This window comes from Pseudonaja textilis, chromosome 3 (genome assembly GCF_049901715.1).
Source record: "Pseudonaja textilis isolate UNSWEBS1 chromosome 3, rPseTex1.2, whole genome shotgun sequence".
Taxonomy (NCBI): domain Eukaryota; kingdom Metazoa; phylum Chordata; class Lepidosauria; order Squamata; family Elapidae; genus Pseudonaja; species Pseudonaja textilis.
In genome coordinates this window covers 146,541,080-146,564,545 of record NC_141992.1, presented here as the reverse complement: position 1 = coordinate 146,564,545, position 23,466 = coordinate 146,541,080, and the positions used below count along the sequence as shown (strand labels likewise).

The 23,466-nt window shown below is 34.6% G+C and overlaps 1 protein-coding gene across 1 annotated transcript; it reads right to left on the bottom strand.

Moving 5' to 3' along the window:
- Window positions 1–509: 509 nt before the first annotated feature.
- Window positions 510–21,824, bottom strand: TMX3 (thioredoxin related transmembrane protein 3). The gene is made up of 16 exons (XM_026699446.2): window positions 21,731–21,824; window positions 19,720–19,777; window positions 18,225–18,264; window positions 17,519–17,642; window positions 17,176–17,221; window positions 16,772–16,852; window positions 15,702–15,801; window positions 14,849–14,926; window positions 11,851–11,917; window positions 10,894–10,992; window positions 9,328–9,385; window positions 7,363–7,416; window positions 5,695–5,751; window positions 4,861–4,990; window positions 4,216–4,284; window positions 510–3,031 (listed from the first exon to the last, which is right to left on the bottom strand). Exons 1-16 carry the CDS (start codon window positions 21,774–21,776, stop codon window positions 2,768–2,770), a joined length of 1,371 nt encoding a protein of 456 aa, XP_026555231.1. The 5' UTR covers window positions 21,777–21,824; the 3' UTR covers window positions 510–2,767.
- Window positions 21,825–23,466: the final 1,642 nt, after the last annotated feature.

The window sequence follows — 23,466 nt, the reverse complement described above, 5'->3', positions numbered from 1 at the left end:
GGGTACATATGGAGATAAAAGGGTAACTAAATATTAGTTGCTAGATGTCTGTCTTATATTCAGGTATTCCTTCATTTACAACCACAACTTCTTGCGGAAAAGAATTTTTTTCTTCCAAAATTTCTGTTGTTAAGCAAGGTAAGTTGTTAAGTGAGTTTTGCACCGTTTTACAACCTTTCCTGCCACAGTTGTTCAGTAAATCACTGTAGTTAAGTTAGTAACATGGATGTTAAGTGAATCTGGCTTTCCCATTGATTTTGCTTGTCAGAAGGTTACAAAAGGTGATTGCATGACCCCAGAACACTGCAACAGTCATAAGTCAGTTGACAAGCAACAATCATAAATATAAAAAACGGTCAGAAGTCACTTTTTTCAGTGCTGTTGTAACATCAAATGGTCACTAAATGAACTGTTGTAACTCGAGGGCCTGTACTACTTATGGGCTTTGCATTAAGCATCCCCTGGTTTCTCTGGAAAGGATTAATGTTTATATGACCCTTAGTCTGATCCAAAAGGAATCTTATATCCTTTATTAGAAAAATTAGTGCCAAAATACACATAAACGCAGTACCAACCTTTGTTATTATACAGTATACAATCCCCCCCAACACACACAACCAATTTACACCTGATAATGTTTATTTTGGATTTAAGTTATTAGACCACTTCTGATTCAAATCATAATAGCTACTGAGTGAAGCACTTCATGTGATCACTCACTTTGTTTTATACCAGAGGCTTTTCATTCTAATTATAGCATTAAAACATTGGGAATGAAATGGGAATATAATTCAGTTTAGTAAATATCTGGAAGTTTAGTCATTCAAAAGAAAAATGATAAACTATACTTAGTCTAAATGTTATTGCTTGAGACACTCGGCAGCTGATTAAGAGTATCTAATGGGCATAGAAATGGTACTAACAAAAAAGACCTATAATTCCCTTTAAACTGCACTGGGCAATAGGTATCAGATGCAGATCTACAAAATATCCTTTGGAATTTTGAGCAACTAAATTGAACTAGAAGTGATCTCTGCTACATGGGTCAAAGCTAGATTTGAACAGATGTCAGAAACACCTGAGGGAGAAAATATTTATAAAATATTTCTACATTCATAGACTAGTTGATTTTCAATAAGCATTAATAAAAATAAACCATTTTATATATAACCCAGCAGTAATCGTTAAAACATTTCCATTCGCTATTTCTAGAATAAAATCATTTATTCTTTGGAAAAATAGTGACTCCTAGTAAAAGTACTTGGTATGAAAACACAAGAAATATAAAGTGTTTTTAAAGACCAATATTAATTTTTATCAAGAAAAGGGGTTCTTCTTCTAAAAGTGTGTATGATTATTTTTCAAATCAACTGCAATAAAAATTGTATAATTTCCTTCCAATTAATAGAATTAGGCTTGACAACTTTGAATTTAGATTTATGATAATTTGTTATAGAGAATGGAACTGAAGTAGGAAGCAAAAGATTCCTTAGCCCAAATGTCTTATTTTTTTTTTAAAAAAACATTATACTTAATATTTGGCAAGGTATATAAGAAACTGTGCTGATTAAAGCCAAGTCACTATGATACATAAGGTTACGATTTTTATTTTCAGTCATTAAACTGAATGTTATACAGCCATAGTCTTAAAAATCAGCAGCATAAGCTTGATTGCTATGGCAATCACCATGGTTTCAAGATTCTGAATCCCTATGGCTTATCCTTTGGGATCTCAACCTTAGAGACATGGACCCTATTCATATCATGGGACAGTACGAGGGATGATATATATAATTAAACATATGGCAAAAAGTATTCTTTTTAAAAGAAATGTGGGCCATATAAAGATATCAAGTGAATTTTCAATGTAAGTAAGTCAATAAAATATTAAGATTTCTTTTCAGCTACAGAAACCAAAGATGTAGCAACGGCTTTATTAAATAGCTTAAATATTGTTTAAAGTTTTTAAAAAGTGCAATTAACTATGCAGAAGCCACATTCACCGAACTATTATGCTAGTGCAGCAATTAACAAACAAAATCCTGAGACTGTCATATGGTTAAAATATAGGGAAATTTCCTGTGAAGGAAAAAGATTTAACACCTTTAATGCAACACATTGGACCAATATAGTATAAAAGTAACGAACTGGACGCAGAGATCAAACTGAAAGCAAATAAATGCTATTTCTATATTTACTAATTGTTTTTTTTTAAAGCCAGGGAATTTGTAATACTTCTCTTTAGCTATCCCATTTTCTAAGGAGAAATTTTAAATTATTTCTTTAAAAAATAAAAAATACTGTTTTGAAAGTATAGCCACTAAATATGTAATATCTCAAAGCATATTTCCCGTAAAAGATTTCTACAGCTCAGTAGGTTTAATCACAGGGAGAAGGAAGGAAGGAAGGAAGGAAGGAAGGAAGGAAGGTAGGTTGGTTGGTTTTGGCCATAATGGAAAAAAATGTTTTTAAATGTACATATCAGTATCCAAAAAAAAGAAATAATAGGGTTTTTTAAAGTCAACTCAGAATCCATTATATAAAATAACCCACCAACTCTCTTCAATTTTCTTTTTAGTAGAAGAGACAATAAGAGACCTCAAAACCCCAACTCCAACCCCATTCTTCTTCACAGTCAAGCAACTTAAATGCATGCACATTACACAAATGAATGAAAAAGTTCTTATCTCTGAAGATCACAGGTATAATTGAATTCAATAAATAAGTCTCTATTTGGAAATTCTACAGAAAAAAAAACATTAACAGTTTAGTCTCTCTTTTTTTCCAATATAGTTTTCTGTTCTTGCTCTCTCTCTGGAAATTCTACAGGACTTTCACTGCTTTCCTCCTCTGCTTCCTCTTCAGTGCCTTCATCAGTTAGCTCCCTGCTTGTGGATTCCTTCTTAGATGTCTCAGCTTCATCTGATCCTCCCGAGTCAGCAGTGCAAATCCCGTAACACATGATGCTGATGACACCCAGTGGTAGACCAAAGAGAAAGCAACCAAGAAGTGGCGAACTCTTGAAAACAGACTGTAGAGAAATAATTGGCCATCAATTATATTTTCATAACATTTTGAATAAGAGAAGATGGGAAAAGATGATTCCCACCACTTCTCCATGCTTATATATTTACATATTTTAAGAAGAATCAAGGCATGGAGAATGTCACTGAGTGTCACACCGAAACTTTAATGAAAGAAGTGGGAAGACTGTTACTTCTTTGCCTTTTTCTCATAATTCACCCTTAGAACCAGCAATACTGCCAAAAATAACCTCCAGCAGCTCAAGGAATATGTACACAAATGTTCTGAAAAATGGTTTCAGAGAAAGCCTGGGTGTTAGTCCCCATTTTTTTCTTCTTTATACTTTCCCTCATCTACCTTTGTAAAAAGTATTATATTTCAAATAGATCTGTTTAATTTTTGTTACAGGAATTTGCAAGGTGGCTTTTCAAGCACATGCATGCAAATGTTACTCTTTTGCACTTAAAATTATGTCAGAACCTATTCTATAGGTGGAGGATGGCCTAGATTTAGATTATGTAACAGTTTAAACCCTATAGAAGAACACAACATACAGAGGAAATACTGTGTTGAGGTCTACACAACATTGGTCCTATGTCAACTGGTGTTCATGGACAGCAACTACCAACGTTAACATTTTTATATGCGCTCAACTAAATCAGAAACCATTTGGCATGGCCATAAAAAGTAAACTCAAAATGCATGCATATGTACAAGGTAAGAAAGAAATGGAAAGAAAACTGTACAATCTGAAAGAAAATAAAATCCTTCCTTATCCAATATATCTAGCAGCACAATTTCTAGCAGCACAACATCCAACTGAACATATTTTGAAAGTAATAAAAATGTACACCAGCCAGAGAAGAAAAACAAAATTGTAATAGTTAAATGTTATGTTCTCTGTGGGAAGGAACATACAAGAGAAGACTGATTTGGGGGAAAAATGTCCATGCTCTATCTGTCAACTATTCATATGTACTATGACAGATTCAGAAGCTGTCCAATTACTACCAATGACACATTTTATATGTCAAAGGTTTGTTTCAAAAACAAGATGTATTGTAACCAAGACAAATCCAACAAACTTAGTAATATGATTGAATGAAACCTTTCCAGATTCATTTCTGTGCTTAGCAAGTGGTGCATTTACTTAACCTGATGGATATAAATAGTTTCTAAAACTTTACATACTCCCACTGTAGACTTGGCATCATAAATTATTCTCTTGATTCGTTGAAGAATTCCATCTCCACCATATGCCTGAAATTTGAAAGATAAATATTAAAGAAGATCAGCATTATTTATTTATATTTTCAGTTTTCAATTACTTTATTTTACAATGTCATCATACCAATACTTCAGAAATATTATTTCACTGAAGAGAAATTACCTCATGCATAGTTCGGGATTCTACCTTATTCCTGCAGAGCAATAAAGTGCATAGCCCTCCCTGTGCTTTTATTTTAACCCTCCCCATGCTATTATTTTAGAAAGTCTAAAGTAATAATAAAGTCATTCCAATTCTATATCCAAGTGGGTTTCCATGTGTCTTTCTTGGATGTTTCTGCTCTTTGTTTCTAGTTCTCCCATGTCAATCTTATTTGTTTCCAAAACCCAAAATCTTTCCATGAATCTTACAATCAACTACACCACAGACAAATTTCGAAAAATGAGGTTTAGCGACACTCCAAAGATTTTGCTTTGCTTTTTAAGTAAATATATTTAAAGATGCTTCAAGCAAGACAATTCAAATGAAGTAAGATAATTAATGAACTGTTCTCATATTTTGGTAATTTAAAAAACTGCTGTGATGTTGAATAAATGTGCAATACTTACTTCGGCTATGCCTTCCAAAATATTATTAATGAACTGGACCAGATCTTCAATGCTCTCTATTGGTTTATGAGGTAGGAAATATTGTTGATTAGATGTATTCAGGACAACAATAGTGGGGATTATCAAATCACTGAAACAGTAAAACCAAACAATTCAGAAACTGAAATATAACTAGTTCATTAATGAAGCCTTGAAGAATGATCACATTCTTACCAAAATAACTAGGAAGATAAGGGGTTTTCAATCATATTACTTACTACTGAATCCTTATGGAATAATACTGGGTACTGATAGATTGGTTTAACTTATTTCTTATATAAATGTAATAGTTATAGCTAATTAATCATCCTTTTCAAAGATTCTGAAGTATTCACAGTTCTGTCAAGTGTTTCATTCTACTCAAGGTCTGCATTAGCCTGTCGGGCCAATGAATCAGACATTAATTATGCTACAAACTGATAGTACTGCTGTTTTAATATTTACCCAATAAATTCCACTGATGAGAAATTAAAGGTATTATAACTGAATTCAGAGAACATTAATGTAGTAGTGGAAACAGTATAGAACACAAAAGACAAAAGCAGCAGTAAGCACTGATAAGAGAATACACACACACACACACACACACACACACACTCAGACACACACAGACATACAGACACACAGACACACACTAAATCTTCTCAGATCCTGAAAATTAGTTATTTAATGCTGCCATCTAGTGGAAATACATTTAAATATTTTTTAATATTTCTGTTATCTTTGTTTAAAGAGTCCAATTGAAAGAAACAACTTTTTCTCCATCTGAAAACAATACAAAATGGTTTTACTCACTCCATTAGTAAACTATTAATGTATTCATTTCCATCCATATAGCCAAACTGGAAGTTTCTATTAAAAAGCAATTCACAATATTATTCTGATTTGAAATAAATAATGATGTTAATAAACAAACAAAAATATGACATCAACCAATAAGTTTAATGAAGGGAAAATTCAAAGAGGAAAATGAAGGTGATTCAATTTTTAGGATAACAGAAACAGATAAAGAAAACTGATTATCAAACATTACCTACTCAAAACAACCTATTGCAATCGTTGATAACAAAAGAACTTGGCTAAGGAAAATGCAACTAAGGATTTGGAACAGAAATAGCTGCAAATATAGTATTTTATCCTTTCAACATATGAAATTTTTGTTGTAAAATTTGCTTTACGTATACCTGGAAGAGACTTAAAAGCAGACAGGATTTGTTCCTAAGCTTCAGAAATCAATTCGGCCAAGGAAAATTATGGAATACCTCTAAGCTCTTATTCATTCGTGTTGTAATTAATTATGAAACGAGAATGAGACAATATTACAGGACAATTTACAGGTAATAGCAACATAGACCACTGTTATACTTTGCATGTACATCTCTCTAAACTACCAAACTATCCTTGAAAGAGCAGCGCAAAGTTTTAGCATTGCATAAGGATCTGAAAGACAGATCTGGAAACTGAAACAAGTAAAAGGAGCTTATTACTCATGATCTTAAGATGATTGCAATGATTTATATGGCCATCCATATTAGATAAACAACTTTGGGTGTCTAACACAATAAAAGCATCAATATTATAAAAGATGCAGGAACTAGAACATAAAAGAGAAATGGCCATGAAGGATGAACAAATTAATAACAGCTACATTCCCTTCATTTCTGCTCCATCTAAGAGAAAGCAGATATTACAAGCTTCACAAGAGGCCAACAGGGTTAGAATAATCTAAGGGGTCCTGATTCCTGACATGACAGGAACTCTTTAATTGAAGGGAACTGAGTAAACACCTTTTTCTAGATCTGATGGGATAGGTAAAGATGAGATGAGAGAGATAGTACTGGTCCCAAGTTATGAAGGTCTTTGGAGCTGACAATCAACACCTTGAATTGCACTCAGAAAACTACTGAGATTCATGAAGCAAAGTGGGACATTGATCTAACAGTGTAACATGGATTTTCCCATGCTTTCCCATCCCATGCCTTTCTTTTCCTAAGCCACCTAATGGCTCAACACCCACAAAGCCCAATGATAGATGATAAAGTATTGTATAACAAAAGGCTTGGATTGTTGAGCTTATTTGTAATTATATGCTGCTGCTGTTTTATGCTCTTTGTTTTTTTAGCCTGCTTATTTTACAGACCATTGCATTTTTCATGTGTATATTATTAGTTGGGCTACATTGTAAACATATAAAAAACAGAATACATTTTGTAATACGTACAAATTTTAAAATGCAGAAAACTGCAAATGATTTAAACTGCAACCGTGTCCCTATTTATGTAAATTAAACCACTATATTCACTGGACACTTTTTAACATTACAATTCCCAAACAAAACTATATTACCATTAAAAGATCATAGATTTCTGAGAAATGTAGTAAAGTCTATCAGAATTGGAAATGTATTCATGTAACAAAAGATGCAGAACTAGATTATAAACATAAAAAAATTAACTTAATTACCTATGAAATTGTTCCCTGTAATTTTTAGCCACATCTTGAACAATAGACTTCAATCTGTAAGATAAAAAAAAATGGATTTCCGTATCTCTTTAGCTAGTCAAAATATACAAAGGAAATAAAGAATACAAGCATGAAGCCATTTAATGAGAAATGAACTATATCTGAGCATGGCATCTGAATTTCTCTGCAAATCTTTTTTTTTTTAATCAAATCCATTTTTCTACTTTAATTTCAAATTAGAAAGAAAAAAAAGTCAATCTGTACCAAAGAGAAACTTGGTGTATCATTTTTTAATTTGAATTGTCTATTCAAAAAAAGATTGCAGAAATAGATTTCGAATCCAATTCTTTATAAACATCACGTCCCCAATGTTTCAAGATGCATGTTCATAGAGGTTTTGAGTGGCTGGGAATATTATAAGTGGTAATATTATAGCTAATAATTATTTTATAAGAAATATGTGATTTCTGTAAGAGTTAAATAGCGGCATTTGGTTCTGCAGCCAACACTATACACTGGTATATAAGTATGGCAATATTTAAGAACAGTTCCTAATGAGATTGATTCCTATAATAACTTTTGCTTGAATTTGTTTAGTAGCTGCATGGTAGTCTGTGTAATAAATTATTCCTTATGAAATTTTTCAACTTGAAGAAAAAAATAATCCCTTTGGCCAAATTTTCTATTGGTTTGTTCTTCAGCACAGACTACTACTAAATATACTTCTGGAACTTTGGTGTAAAAAACAAAGGAGCATGAGTTCTGCTTTCTTGTAGCTATATTGTACTAGAACTGTGATGACCCGGGGCGTGGCACAAAAGTAATAAAGTCACAAAAGTAGGTAAAGTCCCTTTAATACCTCCAACTTGGCCCCTAATGTCCAGTTATCTTCGGATGGAGAAAAAACTCTCCCAAGAACAGTCTTTAAAGGGAAGAAATTCAGTCTGAACCCAAAGTACATATAAATTATAAATAAAAATCAACACAAACCACGCTGCAGCAATTAACGAGACACAGCAGGATAAGGAATTGCAGACTTCAAAAGACAACAAAATACACACAGTTGGGAGGATGCCAGAACCCAGATAAGCCTTGACAAACAAAGATAATGCGCGCTTTGCTTCCAACAAGGTGCTATGCGCAAACACCCCTTTTAAATCCTGTTTTCCCAGCTGCAGCTAATGAAGGAATCAGGACCCTTTTCTCCCCCGTAATCCACATAACTCATGTTGCTCCCTTCTCCGTTCCTCCCTGCGTACCCTAGGATGAAGAGGGGGTGGGCCTGGGTCTTCCTCTGAATGCCCAGCCAGACTGTGCCCTTCTCCAGTTTCTTCCACAGCCACCGGAGCCACACTCCTACTCCCTGTCAGCTGCTCGCCTTCCCCCTCAGAATAGGTGGATAGGTAGGTGGAAGGAATTGCAACACCCTTGTGATATTAAGCTTGGGCAAGTTGCCAAGTTCTCAAATTTTGATCATATAAAAACAGGGCTGCAGTAACAGCCATAACTTCAGGAACGGGTCATAAGTCCCTTTGTTTAACATTGCCATAATTCCAAATGGCTGGTGAACAAATGGTTTTAATTCGAGAACTAGCTATGTTGTTATTTATATTTTAAAGTATTATTATTCTAGTTAAATTATGACTATTATATACCAGGAACCCTGGTGGCAAGTAGTTAGAATGCAGCATAATAGACTAACTCTGTCCACCCCCTGGAGTTCGATCCTGATGGGGTTCAAGGTTGACTCAGCTTTCCGAGGTCAGTAACATGCAGACCCAGATTGCTGGGGGCAATACGCTGCTATTTGTAAATTGCTCAGAGATGTTATAAAACACTATGGAACATCATATAAGTCCAAGTGCTATTGCTATTGTTACATAATGTCAGCTATTTTTCTTTAAAGTTCAACATCAGTTTTAAAATAATAATTCATATTTTAAGACAAACCCCCTGTGGACCTACCTTGCATGATCTGAAGAAGCATTTTTATCATCAATAACCGCAATAGCTACAAGTTTTCCTAAAATAAAGTAAGATGCATAATGTATATTTGTTTTATGTTCTATCATTATGTTCTATATCAGCATTCAAGGCAGTCAATAAAATTTAAAAACAAAAGCAATATGTAAAAATTTAAAATTACAGATTAAAATTAGCAATAAAATAAATCCAAACTTATCATAGATTTTCTAAATACTTAAGAAGACGGGGGACAAATACAACTCCTGAATGACTATATTCCATACTTGGGAACAGTACAGAAAAAGGCCTTCAAAGAAGTTTCTCTTTTATTTCTTATCAGAAAATATTAAATACATATAGTGATGTTTACCATTTACTAGTCACTGGAAGTTATGATGTTGCTGAATGAGGGGTACTGATGGGTCCTCATAGTTGTGGTGGTCACTCTGTCCCTGCAGTCATGTTATCGTGAATTGGGTGCTCAACACTTTAAAATTATGATGTTACAGTGTCCTGTGGTCACATGATGGCCATTTGCAACCTTCACCGCCAGCTTCCAACAAGCAAAGTCAATGGGGGGCTGGCAGGAGGTTGCAAATGGCGATCACATAACTATGGGATGCTGCAACTATGTCAGATTAGTGTAATGATGGCAATTGGGACTACTAGAGCTGCTGTTAAAAATCAGCAGCTACAAAATATTGTGCCTCATGACTGCATTGCTTAGTTGCATGGTTCTGGTCCCAATTACCATTGGTAAGTAAGGACAATCTGTAAGCCCACATAGAAAAATATTTCTTAGATTATTTAATTGTAGTCCCCAATAAAGAATGCCACATGATTTAATTACATAAACAGAATCAATGGGGAACCACTTTTCCATTCTTTTCTTTTTTCTCTAATCACCCACACTTTTACATCACTTTAAAAGTACCCTCCCCCAAGTATGCCCTGAGGAGGTGGACAACCAGATCTTCTAGCAGCAATGAATCACAAGCCAATCACAGAACTTCATAACAACACTGTTTTTTTCTCTCCACCACATCAACTGTCCAATTTAGAATCGCTCCCACAATGTGCCAGCCACTATTTAAATGCCTATTACTTCAAAATCCACACTCTTCTGATCACTCTACTCTGACTAAACCCAAATGCTTTTAATGGTCCACACAGGAAATAGTATAAGCAAGACAACACTAAGTCACATTGCCTAACATGCAATTTTGAATATTATAGAATATTCAAAACAGCATTCTTCCATACTCAGGATAATACATTCAAACACCAGTGCTTTTTTTCCCATGGCCAGAACAGTTGAAATCCCTGCTTCAAACTCAAAGTGGTTCATGCCCTATGGGAAAGGAATTAGGAGACAATTAAAGTTATTCTGGATACTAAGAAAAAATGTAGGTATTTAGCATCACAATCCGAAATAAAATGCATACTTAAAACACATTTATTTACATAGTTCTTTCTGGCACAGCATGCAGAAATAAATAGTTATTTTAAATTGAAGCTGACATTTTAAAGTTCTATAAGATAAAGACGGAAGAATAGTTATCTTACCTGTGTCTCCAAGCTCATAGAGTGTAAATCCGTCTATATTAAGGTACCCTTGAAATCTTTCCCTATTTATCCAGGCTGACAAATCACCATCTACATACTCTTTATGGAGAAAAAGGGAAAAAGTGAGAAAAAGTGAAAAGATGTATCTAATCAAGAGTTTCCCCCTAAGTTCAACAATACATTAGAAGCACATAAAGATCACAAATGACAATTCAAAGCTTTGTGCCCCACCGATGCTTCCTAGAGGATATGGATTCACTTATTGGAAATTGCCAGTGCTGTCAAAATTTGCAAGATTTCAAATTTGCCACTAATCATTTAGGAGTCAAGAATGTAAAGAAATATTGTAAATGTAGCCTGCATGCCAGTCGCTCATTCCAAACTGTAGGTCCTTATGAGGAAAAGTAGCCCCCCTCATGTCAGACTACACATTCCCATGAAGAAGAAACACACTTGGTCACCTACAGAATAAGATATCCTAGTTCTTCCTCCTCCCCCAAAGACTCTAATCAATGGCTGAAATATACTAAGAATCTGGAGGACAGACACCAGTTTTTGGTGTGATCATTAAAGAATCTGACAATCATTAAGCAAACACCATGGTCATTAAGTGTATTTTTTTAAAGGAACCAAACTGGTCAATTTGCACCAAAGCAGATTCATTGTTCTACTGCAGCAATTCGAGATTTTGTTTTATTTCTCTGTATAGCATACATTTCCTGGTGTCTATTCAGCACTAATCTCAGCTGACTTGCTTAGCTCAGCAACCTGCTACAACCTAGATACATATATTAGCAATTCCCAGCAATCTGCAATTAATCTGACACTGCACTGCTTTTGAATCTTTGTAAATATGAAAGGACAGTGTACTGCAAAATAAACGTGATCCTGTTTTCAAAAAATTAAGGTCTATAAATGTATAGCCTATCCATGATAAGAACCGAAGACTGAACTTACCATCATACACAAAATAAGTTCCATCTTTTAAGACTAGAACGGCAGGCATCTCAGGGAGTGTTATATGCTGAAAAAATGAGGAAAAAAAGCAGAACAGTTTACTGACAAATTGCCTTTACTCATTGAGAGTCTACATTTTTCTATAGATGACATGTATTGGTTTTTAATTTCATTTCTCAGTTATTAATACTGGAATAAAGAAAACTGGCAATAATAGTCTCTCTGAAGTGTTCATCTTGCCAGCTAAAGTTTGTTTTTAAAAAAAAAAACCTGAGTTGACTTTATGTAGTGGCAGTGGGGAAGAGCCATTTTTATTTCAAGGAATTACTTATTTTGATTTCTTCATCGTAGTATAGAAAGTCTAGAAGTTTAGAATTCATTCTGAGCTAGCCTGCTTGCTTTTCTCTCACATGTTGAAAGAGAAAGGAGAGGATTTTTCACATAGTTTTATAACTTTGCCCTCTGTGAGAGTCTCAGACTTTCGATTCCCATTCCAGATTCATGTGCAGCCAGTCAAGGTCAGATCTGGCAATCTCCTGACCATAGTAGGGCCATGAAATCATGGTGCCAGTTTTGATAAAAACCATGAGGCTACTGTTATGGAAGAGCTTCTGCAAAGGAACCTAATGCTGGGTACTGTTGACAAATTAGTTACCCATTGGAGCACCTCTGCTGTCGTTATTAAGGAGCTCCTGGCAGATTTTAAGATATTTGGGTACTGTCTTGCTTGGTATGCGTGCTTTCATATTATACCTTTAACTCTGTTTGCTTGAGCAAATAATCAATCTTAAAAATCCCTTTACTTAGTGGTGCGCTTATTGTCTCCAAAAGAACCAACTGCCAGAGCACCCAATCGTTTCCCTGATGCCTGACAAAACACTTTATTTTAATTCATAGTTTTAACAGATTTCATTAAACATGAGTCTGGGTTTTTTTTTTTTTTTTGTGAACTGCTTTTATTTGTTCCCTTACTATTTATCTTTTTAAAGTATTCTTAGTTAAATTATGGGTATTATACACATAAAGTCATTAATATTTTTTTTAAAAAGCAAATAACATAAAAATTATGTTATCATCTGTGTTCCTTCTTTTCCTTCTTCCTCTTTTGGATCATGAAAAAACTAGCTGATTTTATAACAGGGGGAAGAACAGAATGAAAAAAAAAATTATTAACAGATGTACCATGAAGACAGACCAAAATGTGCCTTTTAAAATGACAATTTGATTCATATTTTGCTTACATTTTCCCAGTACTAAGTTAACCAAAGAAACTAGTTTATGCATTATATATTTGAAAATGTTTATATGTCAATTAGTATATACATGTTTAATGTTACTCTTAATAGAAAGAAATTTCAAGAAAGGTACATTTGGATCTTTTATAGCATTTGGAATTTTTTTCTTCCTCCATTTTTTTCATTTTCAAGAGCTGAAGATAACAAAAACTATCACGACCCAAGGCAGAATGATCTCTTGAGCAAAGAAGTGCTGAGATGATCCCCTGTGTCTGAATCCGGTTTCATAACTTCTCCTCATATAATAAAGCCCCAGAGTATACTAAAGTCACTATAAATACTTTTAACAGAAACAATTCAGTTGTGCTTATAAACAAAACAGTTAAGTGTTCTTTGCTGCTTATATTAATCATCTGTGTGACAGGTTGTCCTTTTTAATTTGCTACATCAAAATATAAACAGAGAAAATTCATTTAATGAAGATGTGCCATGTCTTTATATAATCTGTAATATCAAGTATATGTGAAAGGGCTCTGGTTAATTTAATTTAAACTTGCACTAATAAAAGCGTACTGGCCTTACTAAGTTCATGATTTAAAAGTAAAGTGCTTGCTTTCACATAAATTAATACAGTAACTTAAAACATAGGTTTTTTCCCCTAGTTTCCTGAATGAAAAAAAAACATAAAAAGCAGAAAGCATAAAAAGCAGAAAGCACTTAAGTTACACAATAAAATATTTCTTTGGGGAGGTGGTAATAAAGATGAATTGTTTTCCAGGCTCAAATTAAGTTGGTCTTCACCTTTAAAATAATGAACTGCTGAAAGCCTGGCTCAGAAATGACTTGTCTTGTGAGCTTTTAGTTAGTAAGGATACTTTTGAGGATATTCATTTTTCACAGAGAGATATTTCTCTAATTCAGACAAAAGGTCATTTGCCTACATTGCTTCCAAACCTAGGAAAGCTTTCCTTCAAGGATTAACATTAGTCCACCACTTTTTCAACTTTCTAAAAAAGAAATTGGCACCTTTGTTTAATCTGGCATTTTAAATTTTGAATAGTGATGTTTTTTTTCCCCCTCAGTTCTGTTTTTTGTATTTTATTGTTCTGTGAAATGTCCATGTATTCAATAAAATGCTACTGTTTTAAAACTAAATTGATCTTGCAAGCAAGGTTGGTCGGACTACTCACTTACACTCCGACATGAACGTAAATTAATATTGGGTTGCCAGTTATCCACGAGGATATCATTCCCAATACTTTCATAATAAACCTATCTGCAAAAGGAAAAGCTGATTTGCACTCATCCTTTACTATTCTAAGAAAAAGAGAGGCCTAAGTTTTAAATGTGTAATTAAACTCTCTAATTGTAATATTTTCATTTACCTAACTTGGATTCACAGATTACACTAAACTTGAATACGGTTTGACTAACAGCAATATATAAACCAATCACTGTGGCTGAGTGTTTCATAACCAACATCACTACAGCTTTTAGGCAAACCAATGTAAAAATAAATTAGAATTTAATGTAAAATGTGAGCTCAACAGCCAATGAAGAAAGTTTAAGATCTATCATGAAACACAGTTAGACAATAAATAGTTCTTCGAATTAATAGTCAGAGGTGTAACTGCTCAGAGGTGTAACTGGCATTAATTAAAACTACTGTCAACAGTAAGCGGTATATTGTCAATAGATAAAGAGGTATTTTTCAACATGTAAGTGTTCAATCAGGTACATCATCATAACTATTATTTTTTTACCTCGGGAAGTATCTCTTCTGAGGCAGAAAAAAAGTATGTATAAACAATTAGTTCGGAAGCAACTTCTATGTATCTTTCCTGTGGAAATACAAATGGGTAGTTTTAATGCGTTTCTTGATCTTCATAAGCTTCTTCTGGTAACAGAACAAGATATCATTTTAGTTCAATTTCACATACGAAATTTGCTTAATGGGTAAGCAACTAATGCAGGTCTTTTGCCTCTCCAATGATTCTAGAAAATGTCACTGTATTGTTTTGTTTTTTTAAATTACACTTCAGAATTATTTGCAGGCTATCACAAATAAATATAGCTTTTAAATATCTCCCCATTCTTTTGCTAAATCAAATGACACATCCTTTTTCTGTCCAACTTTCTGGTATGTTAAGCAAAAACAATCTTACGTTAATTCTTTCTTCTTGTATTGTTGATATTTATTGTATCTCAGTACAGCAATACTTCCACTTCCCCATTTCAATATTATCATAAATATTTCAGGAAACCACAGCATTTCCTCCCCCCCCCCCCTGCATTTTCACAGTGTGAATTGCATATCACAATCTGCCAGCCCATTTTAATTTTTCCAAGTCATTAACCCTATAGTGGCCTTTTTTTAGAAGTGAAAAGAAAAAAAAAGTGGAATTCTGAATGTGACTGTTCAAGTATTACCCCAGTTTCATGATTTCTATCCAGTTAAATGGAACATCGTCCCTTTGATGTTGCTGTTTTAAGTAAACTTCTACCAGTTTACAAAATCCTTCAATAACAGAACTTTATTAGGAGATAGGCACTGAAACTCATAAACTACATCTAAAATGAGCAAAACAAATATTTGTGGTTAGCAAAGTTTCAGACCTTTAATGGAGATTCCCCACCAATGTACAGAAAAAATATGCGATGTCTTTTTTGAACATGCTCAAACATATGTTGGCTAGGGAGATTTCGAATAATAGGCCTGCAGATTAAAGATAGGGAAAACAACAAATGATCAACATAAGTAGGAAAAGGCAATGAACTATTTCTTAAATGCTATTGCTAGAGTGTTTATATATTTCAGAGGATAAGGATTCTCAACAATCCTACTTGGAAGAACATACTTATCCTAAAACTGATAAGGTTTTAAATTTTTGAAATGCATTATTTAAAGCTGGATGCAGACTTCCATGACAATTAAAATGCATACATATATGAAAGGGGGGCAGAGAATCACAGTGCTAACTTCATATGCTTAAAGTTGCTGCTTGTATTTACATTTAAAACCAAAACAGTTTCATTATCAAGGGACAAGGTTTAGCAGTCACAGCACTTATAGTACATGTGAAAACTATCAGGATAATTCTTATTACATAACCAAAATACTTGCTTTGAAAATAAAATCTTACCAGAATTCATTGCAGTCCAGAATCTAGATGTTACTAGCAAATATTTCATCATCCTATCTTATTTTACCACAGTAACTATCTTTTACAATTGCATCATTACTAAAGGTAACATAAAAACATTTGAAGAGTTAGTAATGCAATTTCATCAGACATTATTATTGCCCACTAGAATAATTTTTAAAGAAAATAAAGTTTCTAAAGTTTGTTTTCAACTGACCATGTTAAAACAGTAACTGCTACAATCATTTAAAAAGTTCTATGTAGGGGCAATAGTAAATACATCATTGTTACAGAGATAATGGCAATGGAAACAAAGATACATTAATATTTAATATAGTGTATTTTAGGGCTTTAAACTGATATTCTGTTTGTCATACTCAATGGATTATTTCTTATTTCTTTAAATCTTATTTTTTAAATCTTTCATATCCCAAAGAAGTTAATTAAACTATTTTAAATGGCAACAATAACCTTCCATTTTCACTTAAAACAACAAAAGTCATTGGAGCTCTGCTAGACAGGTCTGAGCCCATAAATACTTACCCTGCAACTCTATTTGCAAACTCAACAATATCATCTTTGGTTCTTGGTCCTCTATAATTGTATGCCAAGTCACCCTTCAACCTAAATCAATAGACATGAAACCAGTGAATACGTTGAATGCTAGATTTTTTAGGCTTAATAATAACCAATAAAAGCATTGCCTATGGGATTCAATTATAAGAGATAACCCTAGTGTAGCAATAATATTTAAAAACATACTTTGGGAACAGTAAAGAGAAATGACTCTTCATAAAGTTTCAGTTGCCTTTTAGCTAATACAAACAAAACTAAAAGAAAAGATTGGCTTAAGTTTTATACAAATTTGCAAAGCTTTTACTTAGAAACAAAGTGAGACATTATAAAGCACTCATATTTTAATACAGGAAACACAACATTAAACTTACAGTTTAATTGTTGGATAGCCTCGAACTCCAAATTCAGAAGCAATACCTACCAAAAGAAGCAAAATAAAACAGGGGTGGGGGAATGAAAATTTCAAGCATGTGATTTTTCTCTTTGACAAATTCATCTACTCCAAACTAGTGTACTAGTATAAGCAGCAGCTGTAATATAGAAAAAGAATTATAAACTTTAAAAGTATTCTTTTATTGAGGAACTGATTTGGACAATTAATATACTGCACTGAGTTTTTAATTACCAATATTTTGGAGCAATAGCTAATTGAACTTTTGTTAGTTTCCAAATTTATAAATTATATAATATGGAGTACATTGGCAGTAAACTTACTAGAATAAGAAGTTGCATCCATCTTGCCAACCTTTACTGGAGACCCAATACTTCCCATCTCTTTACCAACTTCATTCCACACTGGCTCCAATTTCTTGCAATGGCCGCACCAAGGTGCATAGAACTATGAACAAACCATAACCATTCAGAATTTAACCTACAAATAAAGAATGGCAGTTTCCTATTTGTTCCTTTAAAAATCCTTTTTGTTAGAAGGATACTTATAATACTTTTGGGGGGAAACGCAATAGTGAGATATTTGGTCTTAATATGCAAAATAATACATACACAAAGTAAAATTGTAAATATAGTCAATACTTAGATCATCTCAGTATGGAAAGTATATAACAAATAATTAACATTAGCAGGTCAGATCTTCCAACAGTGAGTTCCAAACCAATGTTTCACACATAACACAACAGTACTAATTTATATCAGATTATTTTGATTTATAAAATCAACTCTTAATAATAATTATACTGCATTTACAAGATTAATAAAGCAACAGCCAATCACTTCCATATTTGTCAAAGAAAACTACATGGGCATGTCTATCAGCCACTAAGAGCTGAATTTTATTCAAAGGAGTTTTTATTGTTAACTGAATGTTCTGCTTTTGCAAAAAGTTAGGCTAAAAGTTAGACAGAAGAACTATAAAAAAATAAAGCAAATTATATTTAAAAGATTTAACAAATCTGTTACTCACATCAACAAGCCAAATGTCATCTTTACGTTTCTCTTTAAACCTATAAAAGATGCATAACCAATAAATAATTTTACTAGATTTAGTTATTTGTCTAGATATTTACATTAAGTCATAACAAAGTGATGTGTGGGAAATCACCTTTTTAAATAGAAAGATGTCACAGAATTTGGTATTGATTAGAGTACCATTTTGTGTGTACTTTACAGCCGTGGACATTTTCTGAAAAACTTGGTGGGCAAAGCATCTCTCTTCAAATAATTAAAGCAGCTCTTTTTCGAGGCTTACATGGTTGTTTTCAAAGTTTTCAGCAAGCCTCACAATCATTTCAATTTGCTTTTTTTCCCCGTTCCTGTGCATTGAAAATCATCTCTTTTAAAGGACTTGCACAACCCTACTGTGTAATATGGATTATAATCCTATTATAGAACTATGATTAAGTAGGCACAATGCAACAATATAAATAACATGGAGAGATTGCTTACAAATCATATTATTCCTAAAGAGTTAAGCATATCATAGAACTTGGTTTCTTCCTCTCTACTGTGAATGTAAAACAGAAAAAGATAATCTTAAAAATAAAATGGTAGCACTTCCCACATCTAGTTTTAGGAATAGGCCATTCACCAAGGGAACGAAACAAACTCAGTGCCAGATCCTGGGTCAATAATAGAAATATAGAATGTCATGATTCAATGGGAACTTATAGATTATTTATTCAAATTCCCTACCCAATACATGAATCCAATACTAAAGCATTCCAAACAGATGACAATGCAGTTCTATTTCAATAGCTCCAGCAAAAGAGAATCTACACCATCCTAAAATAATTCAGTTCGCTATCACATGTTGCTATTATGTGTTGCTATTATTTACTACTTGTGAATACATTACATTTTTATTTCACATATACAGTGATTACATTATTTTTGAGATCTTTTTGTTTATGGAACTGCTACTAAAAATAACATGTCAAATCTCATGCGTTGGAATTTTTAGATTTCTGACTAAAACAGTGATTCCTGCAAAATCTTAAATTCCTGATTTAAAACTGTTGATATTTGTTTATAGACCAAAAGAAAGGTTTTTTTTTTCTTTTGAAGCAAATAATTAATTGCACTAATTCCACTGTATTTGTTTCAAAAGAGTCACAAGTTGTAATGAAACAGGAAAGAATGTGAATACTTATATATGACAAAGGTTATTGGTATCATCATATATAAGGGCTCTTCAGAGTTCTAAGATTTTTGTAGTTAAGAGTAGTTAGGTAATATGATCAATTTTAATTTATGCACTATGGAAAAAGACATTTTAAAGCAAACCCTTAAGCAAAAAGGGCCATTTTTAAGCAAACGGTGTAGTCTCTCTTCTATAGTTGTAATCTACAATGCACTAATATACAAGCAAATGGATGTTTACAGGATATTTGCCATTCCATAAAGGTTCAGTAAAACATAAATCTCTAAATTTGTAATTTATGTAAATACTACATACTTACGATTCATCTAAGTCTTCCACAAATGATGCATCTATGGCAAGTATAAAGGTAGCAAATGCTGGAAGAAAAAGTTGGCAGAAAAAAAAATAGAATATAATGCATCTTATCTCATATACACTAAAGCCTACATATGTCTTTTCATTCTCTACCCAAACCATCTCTACTCCAAAATGTTACAGGAACCTTTTTCCCTCCAATTCCCTTACTTCTAATAAGGCAGTCTTCAACTTATAACAGTTCATTTAGTGACCATTCAAAGTTGCAATGGCACTGATAAAAGTCACTATGACCATTTTTCACACTTGCGAACTTTGTAGCCTCCTAATCATATGATCAAAATTCAGATGCTTGGCAAATGCTTCATACTTACGACTGTTGCTGTGTCCCAAGGTCATGTGATCATGAAACAGGGCAAAAGTCACTTAACAATAAGAAATGTTGGGCTCAGTTATGGTCACAAGTCAAGGACTACCTCTACATTTCAAAACAGCCTTCTTTTAATTTAGGTTTTTAGGAGAAAGTTGGCTCCATCCTTCTTACGGTAGAACAAACAGCAAGATGCAAGCAGCTTTTTCTTTCAGACCAGTGCCGGAGCTTAATCCCTCTCCATCTCTCTCAATCCAAATAGTAGAGAGAGACAGCCACCTGTCCCCCAGAGACGGCCTAGTAAAGTAATCCTTTCACAATAGAATAGAACAGAATAAATAACAGAGTTGGAAGGGACCTTGGAGGTCTTCTAATCCAACCCCCCCCCTTATACCATTTCAGACAAATGGTTATCCAATCTCTTCTTAAAAACTTCCAGGGTTGGAGCATTTATAACTTCTGGAGAGAAGTTGTTCCACTGATTAATTGTTCTGTCATAAAATTTCTTCTTAGTTCTAGGTTGCTTCGCTCCTTGATTAGTTTCCATCCATTGCTTCTTGTCCTGCCCTCAGGTGCTTTGGAGAATAGCTTGACTCCTTCTTCTTTGTGGAAACCGCTGAGACATTGGAACACTGCTATAATGTCACCCTTAGTCCTTCTTTTCATCAAACTAGACATCCATTTCCAGCAACCGTTCTTTATATATTTTAGCCTCCAGTCTTCTAATCATCTTTGCTAGTCTTCTCTGCACTCTTTCCAGAATCTCAACTTCCTCATCGGTTCTAAGCATTCCAGGCTTCATTAAAACTCCCCTGTAATCCCTTAATTCAACATCTATTTTTTATTACACCCTGGCAACCAAAACTGGATGCAGAATTCCAAGTGTGGCCTTACCAAGACTCAGATTTAGAATAACTTTACTGTCACTTTGAACGTGCATACGTTAAAACTAAAATTCGTTGCACACAGCCCTCAAAAAGGGTCACCACTTCCAATATACACTACATCAACATGGCAAAAATAAATACCTAAATACAAAATTAAGCACATACCCCCCCCCCCCCACATCAGATGGCATTATCAAGTTTATAATGTTTAGATACTTTATACAATGAACATGATAGAAATCCAATTCGAGATGTCCGGCTCTTGTTTGTCAGTTGGTTACAACCATGCCCGGCCGGATCCCGTCGGACATATGATTTTAATTTGGGGGGGAGAGGGTTATACTATACCCAGGACGGGGCCAAACATCCCGCCCCCGAGCCCCGTTCTGCTTTCCATTTGAGGCTACCTACTTCCGCGGCAGATCGCTATTATTCAGGGTACAACGAGAGTTGTACTCGTTTCTCTCCCCCCCCCCCCACCTTCAACTTTCAACCCGCTTCCTGCAGCATCAATCGATGCACGGGGCCATTTCCTCGCCCCTCGCCTCCTTTCCAAGGGAGCGGCCGCTTTCTTTCTTTCCCCCCATTCCTCTCCGAAACTGCCCCCCCTCCCCCGCGCGTCTCCTGGCGCCCCATCCCCATTCCTCCCTCCCCCCAGCCTTCCCCCAGCCTTCCTCCCTTCCTTCGCTCCGGCCAACTCCTCACCGCCTGGGATACCGCCCCCCTCGCCTTCATGCGCTCGTCCGCGGCAATTGTACCTGTTGCCCACCACAAGCCCAACCGCTTTTTCCTCGCCGCCCCCATGCTGACAGGGGCCGGTAGACAGACCCGAAAGGAACCATCAGCCGGAAGGGGAAACGGAATTTCTTGCCTTTCGGAGCATGCGCGTAGGCGGCGGCGGCGGCAAAGCGGCCTCCGCGATTGTTTCGTTGTTTGAAAGTGGGCGGGGCGGGTTGCTAGGCGATGCCCCGCCAGGTAGCTCAGAGTTTTGCCTTCTGCGGGGTGAGGTATTTTCGGGTAACGCCGATGTGTTTCTCGCTCTTCTGCTGTATGTTAGGGGAATTATTCACAAGCACCACAGAAAAGAAAGGCTCTTGTCGGCCATTATGGTTTTCTCGAAAGGTGCAATGAGAAAAGTTCGAGCTCCCTCTTTTCTACCCTCGTTGCAAGTGCTGACGGAGAGAGCCAGTGACAAACGCATCCGAATGTCAAATTTTCTGGCCGAGTGGAAATGCTGGGATTAAAGCTAGTTGTTTCTGGGGGGAAAAAATACACGCTATCCTATCCCTTCCTTGAAAAAAAAATCATGTTGGAAAAAGTAAGGGACGAAAGTCCCATTTGAGGGTGAACGATTTAGCCAATATATTCTTATTAAGCTGATAATTAACAATATTTTATTTGGTTCCCCATAATATTAGGAATATCAGTGGTGTAGAAGAAAGAATGTCAGTTTTGTTTTATAGATAGAATAACAACTAGCTGAAACAGTTTTGAGTCTCGACTTTTATACTTATCTGTTTGCCACTATTTCTGGTATACTTACCTACTTTTTGAAATATTCTAAAACTAACTTTTAAAATGTATTTTAAAAGTTGTATTTTATTCCTCTTGTTCTAGCACCAAGATTTTTTATTTCTCTATTCTTTATGTTAGGGTGACATCTTGTGGTAATAATTGCATTGTTATATATTCTACTGTAATTATTTCATATTTTGTCACTGATAATTTATCTTACGATTTTGTTCTTAGATAGCTCTTCAACACTTGGTTATTACTGACTGAAGAGACTATGATATGTTACCAAGTCTGACTTTTCGATGAATCTGTATGTTCATGCTAATGAGATATATTGCCATTATCCTTTCACTGGTTGAGATGCTCTTCAAGATTAGTCCTATTGACAAATAGGAGTAAAAATCCTTCAAAAGTTTGGGTCTCAGAATAATACTGTAAGAACCAATGTGAAGATTTTTAAATATTTGTCCTTTATATTGCGGTAGATTGCTAAGCAACCCATATCCTTTTCAGACCTCGACTCAAATGAAGTATTTTGGATGCTTAAAATGCAACCAATAAATTACTGCTAGTGTACAAGACAGGACCAGAGAAACTAGTCAGGAGAAATCTAGAATATAAGTGGAATATCCAAGAGGCATGATACAGAGAAGGGGAAGAACTACCCATAGGTGTACAAAGGTGAGCACCAGCCAGTCACAGACTATGCTTCTTGTTTTGTGCTGCATCTCAACAAACTATACCGTTTGTGGGAATCAGACAAATAGGCACCACAGTGGTCTTCAAGTTATAACCATAATTGAACCAGGAAATAATTACCATCGTAAGCCATGCCAGTCATTAAGTGGATCATCATGTGATTGACCCAATTATCAACAGTTTTTTGTAGCAATCATTAAGTGAATCACCATGGTCCTTAAGTGAATCCACAGTCATTAAGCAAAACAATTGTCTGCAATGGGTATTTTTGCCAGAAATC

Excerpts from the sequence above, each read along its gene's own strand:
- TMX3 (XM_026699446.2), bottom strand. The coding sequence starts at position 21,776 with ATGGGGGCGGCGAGGAAAAAGCGGTTGGGCTTGTGGTGGGCAACAG. Across the intron at positions 16,853-17,175 it reads GGCTATCCAACAATTAAACT|GTTGAAGGGTGACTTGGCAT; the intron begins GTAAGTTTAATG and ends CTATTGATTTAG. Across the intron at positions 4,285-4,860 it reads TTTTGGAAGGCATAGCCGAA|GCATATGGTGGAGATGGAAT; the intron begins GTAAGTATTGCA and ends TTCAAATTTCAG.